The sequence below is a fragment of the Pezoporus wallicus genome, unplaced genomic scaffold, assembly GCF_028554395.1.
Source record: "Pezoporus wallicus isolate ANWC-B61680 ecotype Strahan unplaced genomic scaffold, APGP_CSIRO_Pwel_v1 contig_6732, whole genome shotgun sequence".
In the NCBI taxonomy this organism is placed as follows: Eukaryota; Metazoa; Chordata; class Aves; order Psittaciformes; family Psittacidae; genus Pezoporus; species Pezoporus wallicus.
The window spans coordinates 16,040-34,020 of NW_026638638.1; the positions used below are offsets into that span (position 1 = coordinate 16,040).

Consider the following 17,981-nt stretch of genomic DNA (forward strand, 5'->3'; position numbering starts at 1 on the left):
AGTGCCCATTTTACAGTTTGGGAAACTGGGACCCCCAAGCGCTCAGTTGTTAAAGAGGAAGTCAAGAGCAGAGCTTGAAAAGGATACCAACTCCCTGATCTCCATTTTAATTAAATTCTTTCTGCAGTTGTCTTCCCTGGCAGTTTAACTGGTGGAATGTGGTCTAGCGGAGGAATTTTTGACTGCAGACTTGACAGGAATATTTTTTCTGGGCCAGATCCTTGCTTAGTGTCAATTAGGACGACTCCACTAGCTATGATCATGGTGTTAGTGATTTACTCCTCCCCCTGAGAATCTGGCCCTGGTTTGCAGACAGTGGGCAGTGTCATATAATTTGTTCTTTTTAATTTTAGTCTGTCTAGACACTTTTATGGGCACCCCTTTCTGAGAGGACTTTGTGCCAGCAGCTCTGAAGAAGCACCACACTTCCCTGGTGACACATGCTTACCATGCACAGCATGGAGGTGGCCTGATATGCTCAAACTTAGAATTTTACCTCCCTCTCTGCAGGGGCTGCAGATAGTCTCGGTGGGTTTTGGTGGAGAGGTGGCAAAGGGGATTTTTGTTAGGATTTCTTCCTTGTGGAGGAGGAGCGAGTCTGTCATTTTCCCTGATTTTGATGTGTTATCTGAGCTGAGTGCTAGAGAAAGATGGCTTGTGCCAATGCAGCATTTATGTGGTGGTTTTTCTTTCCAGCAATGGATGGCACACCTCTCTTTGTGAATAAGAAGGTCTTTCTTCTGGTTTTAAAGGCCATTTGCTAGTCTCGTGTTTATTATTACAGTCAGTCCTTCCTCCTGTGCCATCAGTGGCTAAAGGCCACTCAGGCTTTTGCTGCTCTGCTGTTTTCTCCCACACTTAAGTCACCTGGCATAGGGGTGGTACCTCTCTAACCTTCAGACTTGTCACGAGGCACGCACAGGATCTAGTTTTTACAGAATTCTGGGATTTGCTGGCCATAGCACGTAATGAGCTAGCACTTGCTTTTCTTCCCCTTCCGCTCTTCTGCTGATTCCCAAGTTACTTACCAGGATTGTTTGTAACATCATATGTCAAGCAGCAAACTCAGAAAGGCAATGACTCGGGCTGGGCCTCAGGAGCAGCAGAGATATATACACTTTTACTACCATTACTTCTGCTTGAATCCAAATGCACTTAACCCTAATCCTCGTAATCATTCTACAAAATTTGCTAATCATAAAGTCCTACCTTCTGTTATTAACCACTTACATTTATGTGTCTGTACCCAGCCCCCAAAGCAAACATGGCTGCATAAAAAAAAAAGCCTCAAAGTAGGGATCCTAAAGTCATTAAAACCAAAATTTCTTGTTGAGAAAACCATAAAGCACACACTGTTTCTGGGATTCCACATGAGCTTGATTAATACTAATGAAGCAGAGCTCTCCCCCAAAAAGGCAGCTTGCATGGAAATGGGCAAGAGATTCTTTGTGCAATCTTAATGATTTTGAGAGAGACATTTCCCCTGTGAGTTGCAGTAGGAGTTTGCACCCCTTCCCCCCATGCTCAGCAAAGGCAAGAACATGTGACTATCCTCGTGTAAGGTAGCACAGTGTTAATAATGCTGCTGTATTGATCAAATTGGGCTGCTTTGTCACCAGGGACATCGGGGAGGATTTACTCTGACTCCTAAGGCTGTGCCTTCTGAAGTGCATTTTGCAGTCCTTTCATTAGGCGAAGGGTATTTTGTGCTTTTTGTCTAAGCCTGCAGGAGCAGCGCTTTCAAAAGATTTCATGGTGTCCCAGCATCCACTGCCTCTATCGTTTCTGCTCTCACTCCAACTCAGAGCTGGATGTGTCTCACGTTCAGATATGTGTTGCAGCGAGATCCAGTTGTTTGCCCTTGGAGAGTGCCTGGAGGAGCAGCCACTGGCCGCTGGAATTTGAATAAACACAGCGTGACGAGAACAGGAGAGGCTTCCTTTTTGCTTAGAAAGTGAGCAAAGCTGGTAAGAAAGCAGAGTAGAAGGAAAAACATATGCAGGGTGGTTTTGTTCCCCCCCACCCCCTGGCTGATATTCATGACCTTGTTAAAAAGATTGGTGTGCTTCAGAGGCTGCACGTGGTCATTTTTAAGTGTAGCGAGAAACCAAATGTGGCTTTTATTTTTCCATCTGATAAATTGCCAATTGCAGGTTTTACTTACAGAACACTCTGAGTAGTCTGAGAAGAACACGATCACCTTGATATTATATTTATGAGTAAAAATGGCATGAGGCAAAGAAAGCTCTTAGCTCGCATGTAAAGAAGACTTTTAATGCAGTTTTTGCTTCCAGGAATGCATCGTTACTTGTGGTGGGGAAGGGACACATTAGCAGTCTTGACAGAAGGATTGAAATGCCTAGGGGCATTTAGGGGCTTGCAGGGGCAATTTGACATCATGCTTATTTGACAGGTGTCACAAGCTCACTGCAGGGTAGCCAAGGGACATCTGCAGAGCAGGGAAGGATTAGAAAGATTTGAAATGGAGGAAACCCCCTAAACCTTGCTTTGGAGATGGTGGAAGCACCTCTGGGATGCTCTGACCACAGCCTACATGTTCAGAAGAGCTGCAATGTATTCTGCAGGGGCTCAGCGTGGCAATCAAGTCACAAGTCCTGCCTGGAAAACTGTGTCCTGAATGTGTAGGCTACCAACAGTGCCAGCTATAGCTAAAGCAGCATGGTCTGAGTGCATTTCTCTCCCTTTCTGAGTCCCAGTTCCTGGACTGCTGTGTCTGAAGCAGATCCCTCCAGCAGTCCCAGCCACCACAAGGCATTTTGGCTCTCGCTTCAGTTCTGATATCATACAACCGCTTGGGAAGCACAGCTGCTTGGGAAGTGCAGCCGCTTGGGAAGCGGAGTCGGCTGGAGGCGAAGCAGCAAAGTGCTCCCAGGAATGTTCCCTGCGAAGCAGAGGCTCAGCCTGTGGTCTCACGCGTGGCTTCTGCTCTCATAGCATAAAGGTTACCTTTGTATGTTTATAACCAAAATAAAATTGCAGCTCCTGAAAGCTATATTTTGTACTTGGGGGAACATAATGTTTGTGTTTAGCTATTGCAGGGATTGTACCAAAGCATGGTGACAGAAGTCTGTCTGAAGTGTTTGGGATGATGATAGCTGGCAACAGACTCTGCCTTTGGGGGCTACTAAAAACAGCTTCATTTAAGAAGTATCAACGATAAACAAAATACTAAGGAGGACTGGTTGTACCATGAGGAAGAGGATGCCCCTCCTGCAGTGGGAGAGGCTGTCCTTCTTTGGTTCCTGCTCTTCCTCTTCCCACAAACCAAGCCAAGAGAGCCTGGCCATGGTCTTCCAAGCTGTGACATTGGAGACTCCCATCCATCAGAAAGACAATAGAGGGAAAAAGTGGTATACAGCCAACCTACAAAGGCAGGCTTATCTCAGGAGGTGCTATATAGGCTTAAATAGAGTGGAAAAGGGAAATAGGGGAAAACAGGACACTTAAGGTAAACTAACTACATTTTTTAAACATCTTGAATTGGAAACCTGCCAGATAACATGTCCAATGACTGCAGGGTGTTTCCTCTTTACCTTTTTGGTAAGTGGGTTTTGTTTGTTTCCTCTCTGGAGAGTAGTGAGGGACTGCAGTTCCTGCAGTGCATGTTTGGTAGTGAGCTGGAGCTGTCTATGGCGGTTTAATGGGTAAGGCTGTAGTGCCATGAATGTGACATCTTCCAGTTTCCAGCATCATAGTTTGGGCCTTTTCATCTCAGGGAAAGATGCAGTGTCAAATTTCATTTGATTTGCTCAGGGAGGATAATTGGGAATGGGGCTGGAAAGCCAAAGGCCTCCCAGAGAGCCTCTCAGCAGTATAGGTGCAGGCAGAAGTGATGCTAAAAGCCCTGCCAGCAGAGAGATGCCTTTGTCTGGTATCAACTCTGCAAGGTGGTGCTGAGTGTTGTGTTCGGTGATGTACCTGGAATTAATTTGGGAACCTCCCCAGTTAATTTTAGGGGGAAAGATGCCGACAAAAAGTTGAGGCAGGGTGTCAGGACAGTATTCTCCAATATGTTTCCATGGATATTTTGCCAGGAGAAGCAGAAGGTTTAAGAGAGAGCATGAAAAGGGACAGTGATGAGCCTTGCCACGTAAAGAGTGTTGCTGAAGAGATGCAAGAGAAGGAGAGGGTGCTTGTAGGCTAATAGAGGCTGAAAAGATAAGGTTGTGGAGTCAAATAGGTTTCTGAGCAAGGCTCAAACAGATCCTGTCCCATCCTCCATCTCCTTCAGGAAGAGTAGAGCTTCTCCTGGCTTCTGTTTCATCGCAGCACTCAGCCTCTGCTTTTCACTAGACTGACTAGAGTAATGAAATACCATCCTTCGGGTCTTTCTGTGTTGTAGTCTCTGCAGACCTGCGATTCTGCTGGTACCCATATAGGGCATTTCTGTGAAGGCACATCATGATGGCTTCTCATATAGTTAGCTCCTCTTAACAAAAGACAGTCTTGTGCACAGAAACATCTTGAATTAACCATGGTGGCTGCATAGATGCTGGGAAGTCATCGATCTTCCAGGAATACCAAGACATTGCATTCCTTCTAGGCTATTTTCTGGCTGCTTTGCTATTAATAACTTTGTCCTGAAATAGCACTTTCATATTGCAGCATATTAAAATCCATAACAACTGGGTGGGTGTCCACAGTCAACAGACTGAAGGAAGTGAGCCAGTGTGCGAGCCGTAGTTGTGTACACTGGCTCACAGAGGTGTGCTGCCTCTGAGTAGCTGGTGATTAGACCTGCCTTTCTCAAGTCAAGAAATTGCAGGCCTCCTAATGGGATCTCCTAGCTTCCCATGCCATGCTGCAGCCGGTAGCTGTACAGCCTGCTGAAAACTATGCTGACACGAGGTTGATCTCATGATCCTTTCATAAGGAGCGAGCAGTGCCTCATACAGTTCTGATAGCATACCATGAGTTGCTAATGATATCCACAAAAGGCCCTGCTGGATCTCCTCTTTGTTTGATCTAATGCAGTTTGGGGATACAGGTCTCCTCAGGTGCTGCTGAGCGGTTGGGCCAGTACCGGTAGACGCTTTACAAAAGTACTGTAGCAGATTGCTCTCAAAGAGGCCTCTGCTGCTTTTATCAGGGTGCAGAGCAGCCCAGGTGCACTGCCTGCAAGATCTGAGACTGATCAGAATCCCTGGTGGCTGGAGTTTTGGAACAAGCACCTTGGCAGAGCAGTGTAGAAAAGTAATGGAAAAACACTGTTGGATGTGGGAGCATCCTTTGGAGGGCAACTGGCTTTGAATAAGAGGCAACTTTACCCGCAGTGGGACGTTCAAGTGCAGAGGCTGTTGTTCCTATGTACAGACGATAACAACCCTGGCCTAGAAATGGCAGGAACCAGTTTGTGAATAACCTCTGTATAGACTGACCAAATTAAGAAAAAAAAAAAAAGACGAAACAAATCCAAGTATCAGGATGTCTGAAGTTGGTGTTGGTTTTAAATTCTTCCCATTTTTCCATGTGGGTCACATTTTTCCTAATAAATTAGACAAGATTTGTAATACAAAATAACCATCTCCAGCCCTCAAAGAACACGTCAAATTCTACTTCATGTAAGCCACAGAGTTAAATGGTGCTAGTTAAGAGCAGAATTTCATGGAGTTTGAGTGTTGGCAAGATCCTCAGCTGATGTAAACAGGAACCATGAAATCAGGGCTGCTCTGTGCTGATTTACCCCAGCTGAGAATCCGATTGTGCTTCCCATTGCTTTGTTTCTAGTCTGTTTTTCTCCTGGTGCAGCGGTGAAACTCCAGTCTGTTGTCTTCTCTTTTCCTTGCCTAGAATGGCATATTTATCACAGGAGCCCATGCATCTTCTTGCTCTTGTAAGATAACAAATTGCCCCAATGATTTTATAAAACAAACTCAAAGAAAAAAAGCAGCAAATGGCTTTTTGTAAATGTGCTTGGACAGTTGCTGTTCACATTAAACTTTAACCAAACAGCCCACTGCTCCCGCATGGCTGGAGGCAGGCTTTGGTCCTGTATGTTTGTTATCGTTTAGAAAGTGCATAAATGCTCTTTTATTCTTTTTTGCTTTGCCCTTATTCTACAACACATTCCCCTCCTTCCTCTTGCTTCCTGTTTCCCAGACAGGTCCCCACCTCTTCCTCCCTGCAGCCAAAAATAATACAAAAGGGAACATACAAAAGGTTTTTTGAGCCATGAGATATGATAATGAATAGGCATCATGTACAGGGTAGATACATTAGGTCCCAGTGAAAAAATGTTGATCATGCAAAATCAAGAGGAGGAGTTGCATGTTTTTGGGTTAGGAATTCAGTGTTATGCATCCTCGTTTAATATGTTTTTAGGTCAGAGCAGATGAGATGACTCAAAACCTAGGACTCTTAGGAAATGTACTGTATATTGAGAGTATTGATCACATCTCCAGGTTTGATTTAATAAGCTAATTGTGAAGAATTGTGCTTATGAATATGCTGATGCCTGAGACTGTATGAACACAACCGGTGTGTACATTTGTGTCAGCTACTGAGGAGGAAATGTAAAGCTATCTCTGGAAGCTAATGAAACATCCCTGAAGAGTACATTTTTTCATTCATGATCCTATCCAGCGTAATTACAAGGAATCCAGTTTTGCTGTGTAACCCCTCTGCGGTACTTTGTAAGGATGAATCTTAACTGAGGATCAGGACCTAAAATATTGCTCTGCTTTGTATGTTCCACAGCCGTCAGCATTTGCTCTTGCATATCCATTTCCTGTGAGAAGTTTGCCACACTCTGGAGCCTGCTTTGAACCTGATCCTTTGATTTCAGTGGGAGCTAGGACTAGCAATTCAAGGAGCTAATTGTGTCTTTTTGCTATTTATAATGTTAAGTCAAAGTTGTTTCCAAACTGGACAGCAACAGGTTAAATACACATGTGATGAAGTTTGGAGAAAAAGCTTGTAGTGGGGTCTGTGCACTCAAAGCCATCCAAGGTTGTTACATAAAAAAATTATCTCTTCAGAAAGATGTTGAAACACACTTATGTTACATATATATAATTTCTTAAATGGTCATTGTATGGCTACTTGCGTGGCAGCACGCAGGGCATGTGCTGGTGTACAAGCACATGTGGGTTTTATCATATTTTGATACTAGCACAATGAGCTGCCTGCACTTTTGCATTCTTGATTTGGCTATCCTTAATCCTTTGCTGACACTGATGATACATTTTGTTGTTGTGACTGGTGGCAGATATTTTTTTCTATCTTTATTAAACAGTCACAACCCAACAAAAGGCCTTCAAAGCCCTGGGACAGTGTTTGCACGTTTCTTTCGTCCTTTTTTGTTTTCTAATCTAGATGTCTATCAAATTCAGCCACGCTTAGCTGCAGTCCTTTGTTCAGTATCTCACAGCCAGTGCACTGAAATTCTCTATGCTTACAGTCCCAGTAGCACAGATTTTTAGTAAACAAAATTGGCTTGTCCATTTAAAAGAATATTTCTTAAATAAGATCTATTTCTTATCAGTAAGTTTGGGAACAGATCCTGATTTTTGACTCCTTGGTTAAAGTTACAGGTTCAGACTTCTTTTCTGTTTGAGACATTTGTTTTACCACCCATTTCCTGGTGAAAATCGATGATTTATGGAAAAATTGGTTTTGATCCTATGAGCTTTAGAGGCTGATCAGTCTTTGGTAACAGTAGTTACATCAGGTCACATCAGCAACAGGAAAACAGCTTGTGTGTATGTGAAGGTAGTAATTCTGTCCCTTAAGTAAATCTGCAGAAGTTTTACAGAAGTTAAAATGTATCTTTGCTGAATGTGGTTGAGGCTTTTGATTTCAGCATCTTTTATTGCTCTGAAGAAAAATACTGTGGAGAACATCTAGGAGAAAGCCATCTGGGTCATTGTAGGAGAGTGTTCATTGAGAGTACTGTTGTGCATGCATAGCAGTGAATGGGCTGGTTTGGCTAAATACATTTCCTTAAAGCTTCATTCTTCGGGCTGAGACCAAGGAGGGGACTGGGCACAGGTCATTATTATATTGAAGAAATGTGCAAACAGAGGCTCGAGTTCTGTGTAGCGCAGTCAAAGAGTTGACAGACTTGCCCACTGCTGGTGGGACCCATTCAGCCAGTGTTAGAGAGGACTACCCTGACGGCTCAGGCATGTGGTGAAGTTACCACAGGAAAAAAAGTCTTTGCCTATCAGATGATCTTTGCTGACTGTGCGTGTGCCTGCTTTTTGCTCTTGGCAAAAGCCTGTTTGTTGAGCATACAGTTAGCTTGATTTGCTTCATATGTACAAGGGATTAAGAACATGCATGCAGATTTTTACAGCAAGTTAGCTGTCATTACGTGTCTTATTGTTGTACCTGAAAAGTGCTTTTAGCTGTCTTTTTTTTTTTTTTTTCAATGAACTAACACATAAGCGAGATGTGCTGGCACATGACTAGTTTTGTCTTAAATGCTTTGCAATAGAAATGGCTTGCTATTGCCTGGAACTTTGTCTTACTATTCATTCATTTCAGACTGTGGTTTTCCCATTTTCCCAAATGTATTTTGCAAAACGACTTATTTTAATACTAAAATTCTGTTTATTTTATGCTGTCCCAAATGTTAAGCTTCTGATGTGCTGCAGCTTTTTGACAACTAGCAACTGCCCAGTAGAGGTTGCCAAGAGGAAAAGCTGGGGGTTTTGGCAGCTGGGTGGGAACAGATGACAATGTTGGAATAGATGGGCAAGAGTATTGAATTTTGTTGTTGTTCAGGAAGTAATGAAGGCTTTTGGCAGTGGGAAGAAGATGCATCTTTCAAACCTTGTTTTAGGGCTAAGAACAAAAATAGCATGGCATTTCAAGGAAGGCAGGTGAGCTTTAAATCCCTTACTCCTCTTAACTTAGGGCTACTTGCAATGCAATTACCACTGTAGCTCAAAGCTTTTGCTTTCTGCTGAAGAGTGAAATACTGACACCAGGCACTGGACCTGGTGCCACTGTTTGCTCTGAGCTTGTGTGAACTGCAGTGACGCTGACCTTAGAATTAGTTTGGGTTACCTTCAGGTTGAGGTGCTTTCTCTTCCTTTACAGTCTTGAGACTTTCACAGTTATTTGAAGGTAGAGATGAGGCCTCTTTTTTACATGCCAGTGGAAAGCAGTATGGTCATGGTGGAGGTTGGCATTTGACCTTCATTATTGCATATATAATTCTGCTTTGCTCACATAAATTATGCTGCAAAGAGAATCCTTTCAAGTCTTGTAAACAGAGCTAGTAGAGCAGACCTGCTTGTCAACCATGTTCAACATTTTCATTCTCTGTCACAGCCTGATCTAAGTATCCAACTTCATAATTAGGTTTTGGATAACTTCCAGGATCAGCGCTTGATGTCCAATTATATCTGCAGTAAAATGGCACTTAGAAGTAACTAGCACTTCCAGATAAGAACTTCCCATGGTCTGCGAGAAAAATTCAAAATCAAGATGTTATAAAATATTTCAGCATCAATAAGGCAGAGGAACCCAGGGAACATGTTGATGAAGTGTCTCCCTGACTTTCTGTCCTCAAATCATTGTGTTAGGCTTTCTTTTGGCTTGGCAAAACTGGACTGTACTGTTGCCACATTTTCCTTTCTTTAGCTGTGCAAAATGTCCAAGAGTTTGAGTGCTGTAAGGACTTCAGCATAGTCAGGTGCTTCTGACATGACCTGTGGTTTCTCAAGAGCATGTACATATGGGTCAAATTCTGATACTCCATATGGCTGCCAGTTGAGACCAGTGCTGTGCAATTCACTGGAGCAAGTTTAGATTTATACCCTGGGAACTGAGAGTTAATTTTGAGTCATCAGTTGGAATTAGGTTTTCTAGAACTGTCTGTACCTGAACCCAGATGCCAATCTTTTTGTCCCTGCAGAGGCCCCTGGCCTGTGGGCATGTCATTCCCTACACTGCCTTAAGCCTTGACACTTTGATGACAGTGGTGGTCCCAGCTAGAGCTCCGTCTCCATCATGTTTGGATTTTGAATGTTCTGAGTTGCATTTTAACCTGCACAGCTGACAAGCACTCTAAAATTTAGGTTGTCTGAACCAAACAGTCTATCTGCAAATCAGGAAGGGATTGGAAAGTCCGCTGTTGTTGCAGCTAGTAGCAAAACTGTCTTGATTTCTGCGGGCTGAAAATTAGGTGAGTGCTAATCTCTGCTGAAAATGATACACATGTATTGCATTTCTACCAGCACACACTGGGTTTCTCTTGTGTTGTATTTCATAGTGGTGAGCATTCTTAATGTGTTTGGTAAATAATCTTTACTTTGAGTTGATCAGCTTTGGAATACAGGTAGTTTAGTGGCCATACCTTTCTGAATTGGTAGATGTACTGAACACTGAATTTCCCTGGATCAATGCTACTGCAAACTCTGAAAGGACTAACAAGAAGTAGGTCCTTACCAGGCATAGGACAGCACTACACTGGTTGTCTTTTACTGTCTGAAGGATCTAGTGCTGCTTGTGGAAGTGTGGAGTTTACATGTATTCTGCTGCTACATGTGTCCCAGAGGACTGAGATGATAGTATAATGTGGGGAACAAAGAGATGTTACAAGTTACCAGTGTGTAGCAGGGAATGCACATTTCTTGCAGGTTGTGGCGATGTGCCTCTGCTGGAAAAGCAAACCTTTTTTCATTTGTGTAAACTGAAAAATTGTTTGTTGGGATTGTCCACGTGCCAGACTGCCATCCTTTCCTGCAAGTACCTCGGGTCTCACAAAATCACACTGTGTAATTTGTCAGGCATGAATCATCATCTTTTAACTGGCTAAACTGAGGAGGAAGGTGCAAGGAGAATGACCCTCCTTAATAAGGGCAGATGGGTTGAAGTAGTGGGTCACTTTTTATCCCTGGCCTGCAAAACTGGCTTGACAGCAAACAGCAGGCTTACAGATCTTTTTCTTCTATTCCTGAAGGGAGTCATCTTCCTCTTCACATTGCAATTTCTGTTGTGTTTATTGCTCTAAGTCCTACAGGCACTGGTTAAGAAAGCTGAGTGCCCACTAAGTTGCCTGCAGTGTAGCAAACAAAGGGTAGTCAGACTTAGTGTCACATGTGACATGTATTACATCCATTACACAAAGCTCCCCATCTCTTGCATGAGTGGTTAAGGAGAAACTGGACATCCAACAGAACTATGGCAACAGCATGCCAAGAGCAGGTCACTCCTGTTTAGGTATCCTTGGACCAGTTTCCTACCAGGCTGGTATTGGAAGTAGGAGATCTACAGGGGTTCACCATCATCTGAATCCAGCAGTTTGGGTTCATATCTCTGTTCATAACATCCAGGGTTCATAGCATCCTGTTGCTAACACACATAAACACAAAATGTAGCTTTCTGGCAAAGAACTTTGTGGGAAGGGAGACCAAAGAACCTTCCTGCCCCTCCTGATGGTCCACTGGGCTGGAGTGGAGACCTTGGTGGTGTCAGCCTGACTGGTTTCTCCAGGTCAGACCTGAAGACGAGGGATTTGGCTTAGTTGCCTTGCCAGGGTGATTTGGGCACTCCCTGGGTGATTTGGGCCAGGAAGGTCGCATGAGGTACTTGGCAGAAGCTGGGAAGTGCATATGGGGAAATATGCTTTGTTTCTGCCATCAATTGCCTGCTCTGGCAAATGCAGCAGCAGGTAGGGCCCTGGTGGGGGGTTAAAGAAGGGCTGTGGCTGTAACCCCTCACTGGGCTTTGTCTGCCATGCAGATTAGGTGAAGGGCTTTTCTGGCTCTGTTGCTAGGCTCTTCCCCCCTATTGACTTGGTAGAGAGGCTGAGGGGGGGAGCAGGAGGGAAAGACTGCATTATATTGTTTCTTTGAGTTTCCCCCCCCCCCTCTATGGGGAGATGGGCTTGATCCACTGGTTTTGGATTTTAGAGGCAGAAGGCAAGACATGACCAGCTGGTGTCTTGAAATGGCACAGGTGCAATGGCTGCGGGAGGGGGGAGCCAGGAATAATTACAGGTTTCTGAAGCATCAGGCTTTGCTGAAAAGGGCTCATCGACAAACTGCTCTTTATGGAAAATTAATGGTGAAGCTGGAAGAAACTGTCAGGCCCACTATTGTTGTCGTGCGGTAGTGATGCCTTAAAGGAGCAGTACCTCCTGCTTGCCTCCCCTCCATGGGCAGCCTGCAGCCAGCGCGCAGCTTTCTGATCCCACAGCAATTGAAATTTCATGTCACTGTCATCAGATTTAATAGCCTTGAGTCCCTGTCTTCCCCCCTCCCCCTTTCCACCCCCAGTTTGTGATTATGCTTGCTCTTTCCTTTGGAAGCCTTTTATTTATTAGGCCCCTAAACCTGTTTCTGCCTCACTGGGTGAAGGCTAAGTGGGCCAAGCAGCCCAAATTACATGTTTGGGCAATTCAAAAGCATTGCCTTTCCTGGTGGTGGGGGTTGTTCCTGAAAGACTGTGGGACGCATTGGAAAGCTGCTCCCAAAACCTGTTAGGATTCATCTGGGGAGAGATCAGATCCTCAGCTAAAGTCATTCCTCATGATCCCAGAAATGTACTTTAAAAAGAAAATGGAAAGGTTGCTTAAGGCATGTACAAACTGGTAAGTGTCCCACCTCCAGGCCTGTGTGCAGACACATTGTACACACGGTGTCATGCCTCTGAAAATAACCTCTGCGCTAAAGTATAGCGCATCTCACTTGGATATGTTGCTGTTCTCTTTCTTTTTGTCCAAGTCCATCTCTACAGCTCAGGTCTACAATCAGCTGCTATTTTAACAAAACAACAGATAACTGGCAAATTCTGTTGTGAACTCTGAAAGTCATCCCACCACATAATATCTGCAACCAGCAGTGCTGCTTCCTGAGTACACTGAAAGTAATCTTAAATTATCTGACAGCTCATAGCTGTGAGTGGGGTGTCTTTACACTGGTGTTGATGGGACCTTTGTACCCAGGAGGCAGGAGTCTCTGTCTCCTCCTGCCATGTGAAGCTTTTGTCTCTTGATCAGATGCTGGACTCTCAAGGTGGGAAGTAGTTGGGTCGCCAGCCCCCATAGGCTGAAATTTTTTGCCTAAAATCACTTTCTTTATATTTCTAGAAGTGTTCTCTGAGGAGTAGTTCTTAGAAGTTTCTAAAAACTATTGGCTAGAATGTCTCTTTCTTCAAGTCCTCTAAAATCACAGTGGTGATATTAAACCAGCTGGCCTTTCAGGAAGCAAGAAATGAAAGATTGCACTAATAAACTCCATTAAAAGCTCCCGAAACTACAGCAAATGGTTTTCTATAAACAGTAAAAGTTTATAATGTTAGTTATGGAGAACACTGGGGAGTGTGATAGTGCCTGGAGACTTTACTGGGGCTAGCTAGGGGCACCATAATAAGGTACATTCAAGTTAGGCTTACCCCATCCTCGTGCTGGTAGTCACTGCAGTGGAAATGCAGGACCATGTGGCAGCCTCCTTGACTGCAACTTCACCTACTTTTTAATAAGATGCATGTGTGTGTTTGTATGCAAGTCTGGTGTCCTGTACACAGTGAGCCCCATTTAACCAGGTGTACCAGAAACCCTCTAAGACTGACAGTAGGTCCCTTTTTGGTGTCACATCTTTCCTTGTTTCAGGCCCTTTAAAACAAGCTGTGGTGTCACTGGAAGTTTTTCTCTGTCTCCCATCTTAAAATGCTACACTTCACGCTTCAGGATTTTGATGGTTTAGGAACAGACTGGGCCCCTGCCAACTGTGCTGAGTTAAATTTGGAGTGAAAGTTAATGTTTGTGAAGGAAGAGGAAGCAGTTCTTTGGAGAGGTGACTTTGTTTGTACGTGGCCGGGTGATGCAGCCTTTAGGATAGTTTCATATGGAAGTGACTGTTGGCCAGATTACACTTAAAACTGGGAAGGGCCTGATATCCATGGGACAATGTACGGACTTTTCACTACAGAAAATGTAGTGGATGCTTTCTGGTTGTTGTATCTTCACTCCTACTATAACATCTGCTACTGTATGTGGATATTCTCATAGTCTATTTTGCATCAAACAAGTGCCAAATCCTTATGTCTCCCTCACGAGAAGGTGCTGGTGTGCATGAGTGCTCTCTCTGAATGACTCTGGACCACATTGTTCTTTGGCCCTAGGTGGGAGCTGTGCTGTAGCCTCTCTCTAATGTGGTTTCTATCCCTTCCCTCTCCCTTCCCCTCCTGCAGACGTGCCTGGAGTTGGAGCGATACCTTCAGACTGAACCGCGGAAGATCTCTGAGACCTTTGGTGAGGATTTGGACTGTTTCCTTCATGCCGCCTCAGCCCCAGATGCAGAGGACAATATCCGACGGCTGGACCCCATCCTTTTACCTGTGGAGACGAGTACGTGTGACAAAAGCACTAACGTGGACATTATCCTCTCACGGGACAAGCTGCTCTCTGAGACGTGCCTCAGTTTGCAGTCCACCAGCTCTTCCACAGAAGGCTACACAGCCGTCAACCAGGCCCAGCTCAATGCAGTAACCTCATTAACACCCCCTTCCTCCCCAGAGCTCAGCCGCCACCTTGTAAAAACCTCACAGACTCTCTCAGCGGTGGATGGCACAGTGACGTTGAAACTGGTGGCCAAGAAAACTTCACTCAGCTCTGTGAAAGTGGGTGTAGTGACAGCGACCGCAGGGGCAATAAAAACTGGGCAAAGTGACAGTGAGCACGTTGGTACAGGGGCAGAAGCATCCCCAGAAAACAAGAAGAGGGTTCATCGCTGTCAGTTTAATGGGTGCCGGAAGGTTTATACAAAGAGCTCCCACTTAAAGGCTCACCAGAGGACTCATACAGGTACTTATGTAGGATTCTTCTCTCATCTTGTCCTACTGCCCCCTAACTGTAACCATGTCTTTCATTCTCATTTAGAAAGGAAGAAAAAAAAATCTCTTCTGAAAGTCCAGGCTTTTATCTATGAAACAGGGCAGTGGGATAATATGGTAGGCCAGCAAACGTACCTGTTACTCAGAAGGACTGAGGAGTTCAATGTCTACCATTAACCTCTTGTGATTTCATTGTCTTGTGGGGCTTGATGCAGAGTCATTTTAGGATAGCTAAGGGATGTAGATGTTCATGTTAAAACTGTGGGCATGCCAGTTTGGGTTTTTGGCACTCATTTCCCTAAGACAACTTCAAAAATGTTAATTTTAGTCAAGTGTTAATTGCTTCAACTGGAGAATAGTGTGGGCAGGTTTTGTTGCCTTTTTTTTTGTGGGGGAGAGAGAAAAACGTACTTCTGATCTGAGATACGCAGTTTAGGATTAATGTGTGCATGAGAGAGTATGTGCATAGATGCAGACGTGTAGGTGTGGAGATGCACATACCCTTGAAATACTCATGATCTTGGGCTTCTCTGGTGGTAAGATACAGTGAGAACAAGTGAAAGAATGACATGGACTTTGAATGGAATAATGTAGGTGGGGAGGGAATAGAATGTATGAAAAGATGTCAGGCTGCTATTTTGGATAATATTTACTAATGTTGCATATAAGCTCCACTGTGTAAGCTTCTTGAAGCACGCTGAATTGGCTTAGGTTTGCCTGTTCAGGATCCCCACTCTTCTGTCATTTCTTCATAGTCTCCAGTAGCTTTTCGGCTCCTATTCATTGGCAGTAATAGCTGTGCAGTTCGTGTGTGTGGCGGCTTTGTTCTAAGCTTCACATGTGATGAGAGATGATAAATTCCCATTAGCACTGTCTTATCTTGTGATTATTCTTGTTTCCAGAGGGATTGCTGTAATCAGTTTTCCCAATTTTACTGTAAAATGTGTGGTCTCTTACGATAACTGCACATTCAATTCACAGCCTTATCATGCAGGCAGACTCCTAGAAGCGAGGTTGTTCTTGCAAGGTAGAAAATAACATGTTGGACCAGTGCAGTAAATCAAACAAATATGTGGGTTGTTAAGAGAGCTGCATCCATCAAATACTAGGCAGTCCTGTAAAAGTTACGGAGTCTGAAGTGTAAATCATATTAAGACATAAAAAGCATTGGTTTTGATCTTTTTATATGGGCTTTCTAGTGCTTTTACTGGGGATAGCCACTTTGCCAGGAGTGACCTCACTTGTGATTCAGTGATTTGAAAGCCAGTGAAAGTAGTGCAGACATTTTAAAATCTGCAGCAGCATGGTTAGGGGGCTCCTCATAGCACCAGTGCTGCTGTGAGGCTGGTCCCTACCAATGCTGTCAGGGGGGATGTCCCAGCAAAGGCCTTCCAGCAGGCAGCAGGGCTCCCATGAAGGCACAAATTTATAGAGTGTGAGATAGATCTGTTCGGATAAGGGCTCGAGCTGTGAGTGCTGGGTCTTACACAGCTGTTCCTGAAGTTTGTCAGAAATGTGACATGCTCACCTGGGAAGGGTGAACTTGTGGAGTTTTTCTGGCTTTGTCACCAGTAGGTGTGGATGGGAACAAGGAGCCCTGAGAGAGCACTTCGGAAAACCACTACTCTTTCAACACTGCCATCCTTTGGAGTCAAAATTTTGCAAGTTTTTCCATGCTTTTGAGCTCAGCTTTAGGTCTGGTTTAATTTTTTGTGAAATCTTATGTTTTATAGTTAATCCATGATGAGAAACATTTCTCACTGGCCCTGTGATACTTCTTTTGAGTAGCCTTAGACTGTATATTGTGCCATTGATGTGTATGTGCCTGCCCATCCACAACAGTGCTCAATGTGGTGAGAAAGGCAAATCCACTTTTGCTGTCAGGTGGGGAGACTGTAGTTGCCCACACCTTCCACTCCCAGCACCACAGCTAGTGGGGTCAGCTACCTGTCTCATCTTGCCAGTTAAACCATGTAGACAAAGCATGGTTTCATTAGGTTTCATGGTTAAAGCATGTGTAGACAGCATGGTTTCATTTTGTGATGAGGACTGGATGCAGCCTTGTTTTTAAAATCCATCTCTGATGCAGAACCTGGGAGCAGGTAGGCACCTGGCTCCCATGTTTCTCTGTGGAGCAAAACATCTAAGTACCTTTGAACATTTACATCTTGGGAGCAATCTAGGTGAATCAAGGGGAAGGGTGGGATAGGTTGGACTAACTGGCTTATTTGAGTCCAGAGCACAAAGTTATTCTGACTCCTTCATCCTGCTTATGTGCTCTGTTCCCTTAAAAAAAAAACCTGACTGTTGGATGCCTTAAATCAGAGCTGGTGCAATCACGACATTAAATCTGTTCATGTTGACCTCTGCAGTGGGGTTCCCCCGCAGGGACCTCCTGCCTCTGGTAAAAGAGAGGGATAGAGAGGAATAGCTAAGGAAATTCAGGACTGAATTATAAATGGCAGGTCTGCCTCCTTTCCCATGCACTCCTTCAGGGCTAGGGACAAGAAGCCCTTTTCTCTGTTGGTGCTTTGTTTTTTTCCTGGCTGAGCTGAGTGTGCTATGGGTTGCAAATGCACCCAGCAGTGCCAATGGCTAGTAGCCACTTGGCTTAGTCAGTGGCTGAGCCAGAGGGTCTGAAATGATTGCGAGATATTTTCCTTTGGCTGGTAGTTTGTTAGTATGTCATGCAAGAGCAGTCTGCCAGTGTGGGCTCTGTGTAAAAGGGTGTGAGTGCCCTGACAGACAAAGAGCTCTCAGTGTGGAGTTCGTAGGCAGGGAGGCAGATACGGGCTGGTCACCCAACTTGCACGTGCAAAGACCACTTGCTGGATCAAAGAGATTTACTGCAGTGCATGAAAACAAGAAAACCATGGGCTGGGTAGCTGGGGGGACAGAAGGCGGCGGAAGGAGGTTGCATTCCTTTCTCTTGTATGTAAGGCTGACCAGACAGATGCTGGCTGGTGTTCCTCACTGCTGCGTGATGAGCCAGGCTGGGCTGGAGGCAGTACAGACTGATAGCAGCTTGCTAGATCAGAGACAGTCTCTTAGGGCTTGACTTCACTGGGAGCCCAGAGGCAGTCAGACCTCACATTGCACTTGGTGCATCCCTCACATTCCTCTTCCACATCTCATCTGTAGGAGAATCAAGATAGCACTGTAAGGCCCATGGT

The 17,981-nt window shown here is 44.5% G+C and overlaps 1 protein-coding gene across 5 annotated transcripts in view; it reads left to right on the top strand.

Moving 5' to 3' along the window:
- The window catches only part of KLF7 (KLF transcription factor 7), a 64,631-nt gene that overhangs the window by 16,016 nt on the left and 30,634 nt on the right, over window positions 1-17,981 (top strand). For 4 of the 5 annotated variants that reach the window (XR_008972445.1, XR_008972447.1, XR_008972446.1 and 1 more), the window contains exon 2: window positions 14,167-14,779. Coding sequence is in view for 2 of the 5 variants with exons in the window: in XM_057411648.1 (XP_057267631.1) it covers window positions 14,167-14,779 (613 nt within the window). In the remaining 3 variants the exon portion in view is untranslated. The remainder of the gene's footprint in view (window positions 1-14,166; window positions 14,780-17,981) is intronic. The other variant, XM_057411650.1, reaches the window with a different exon arrangement.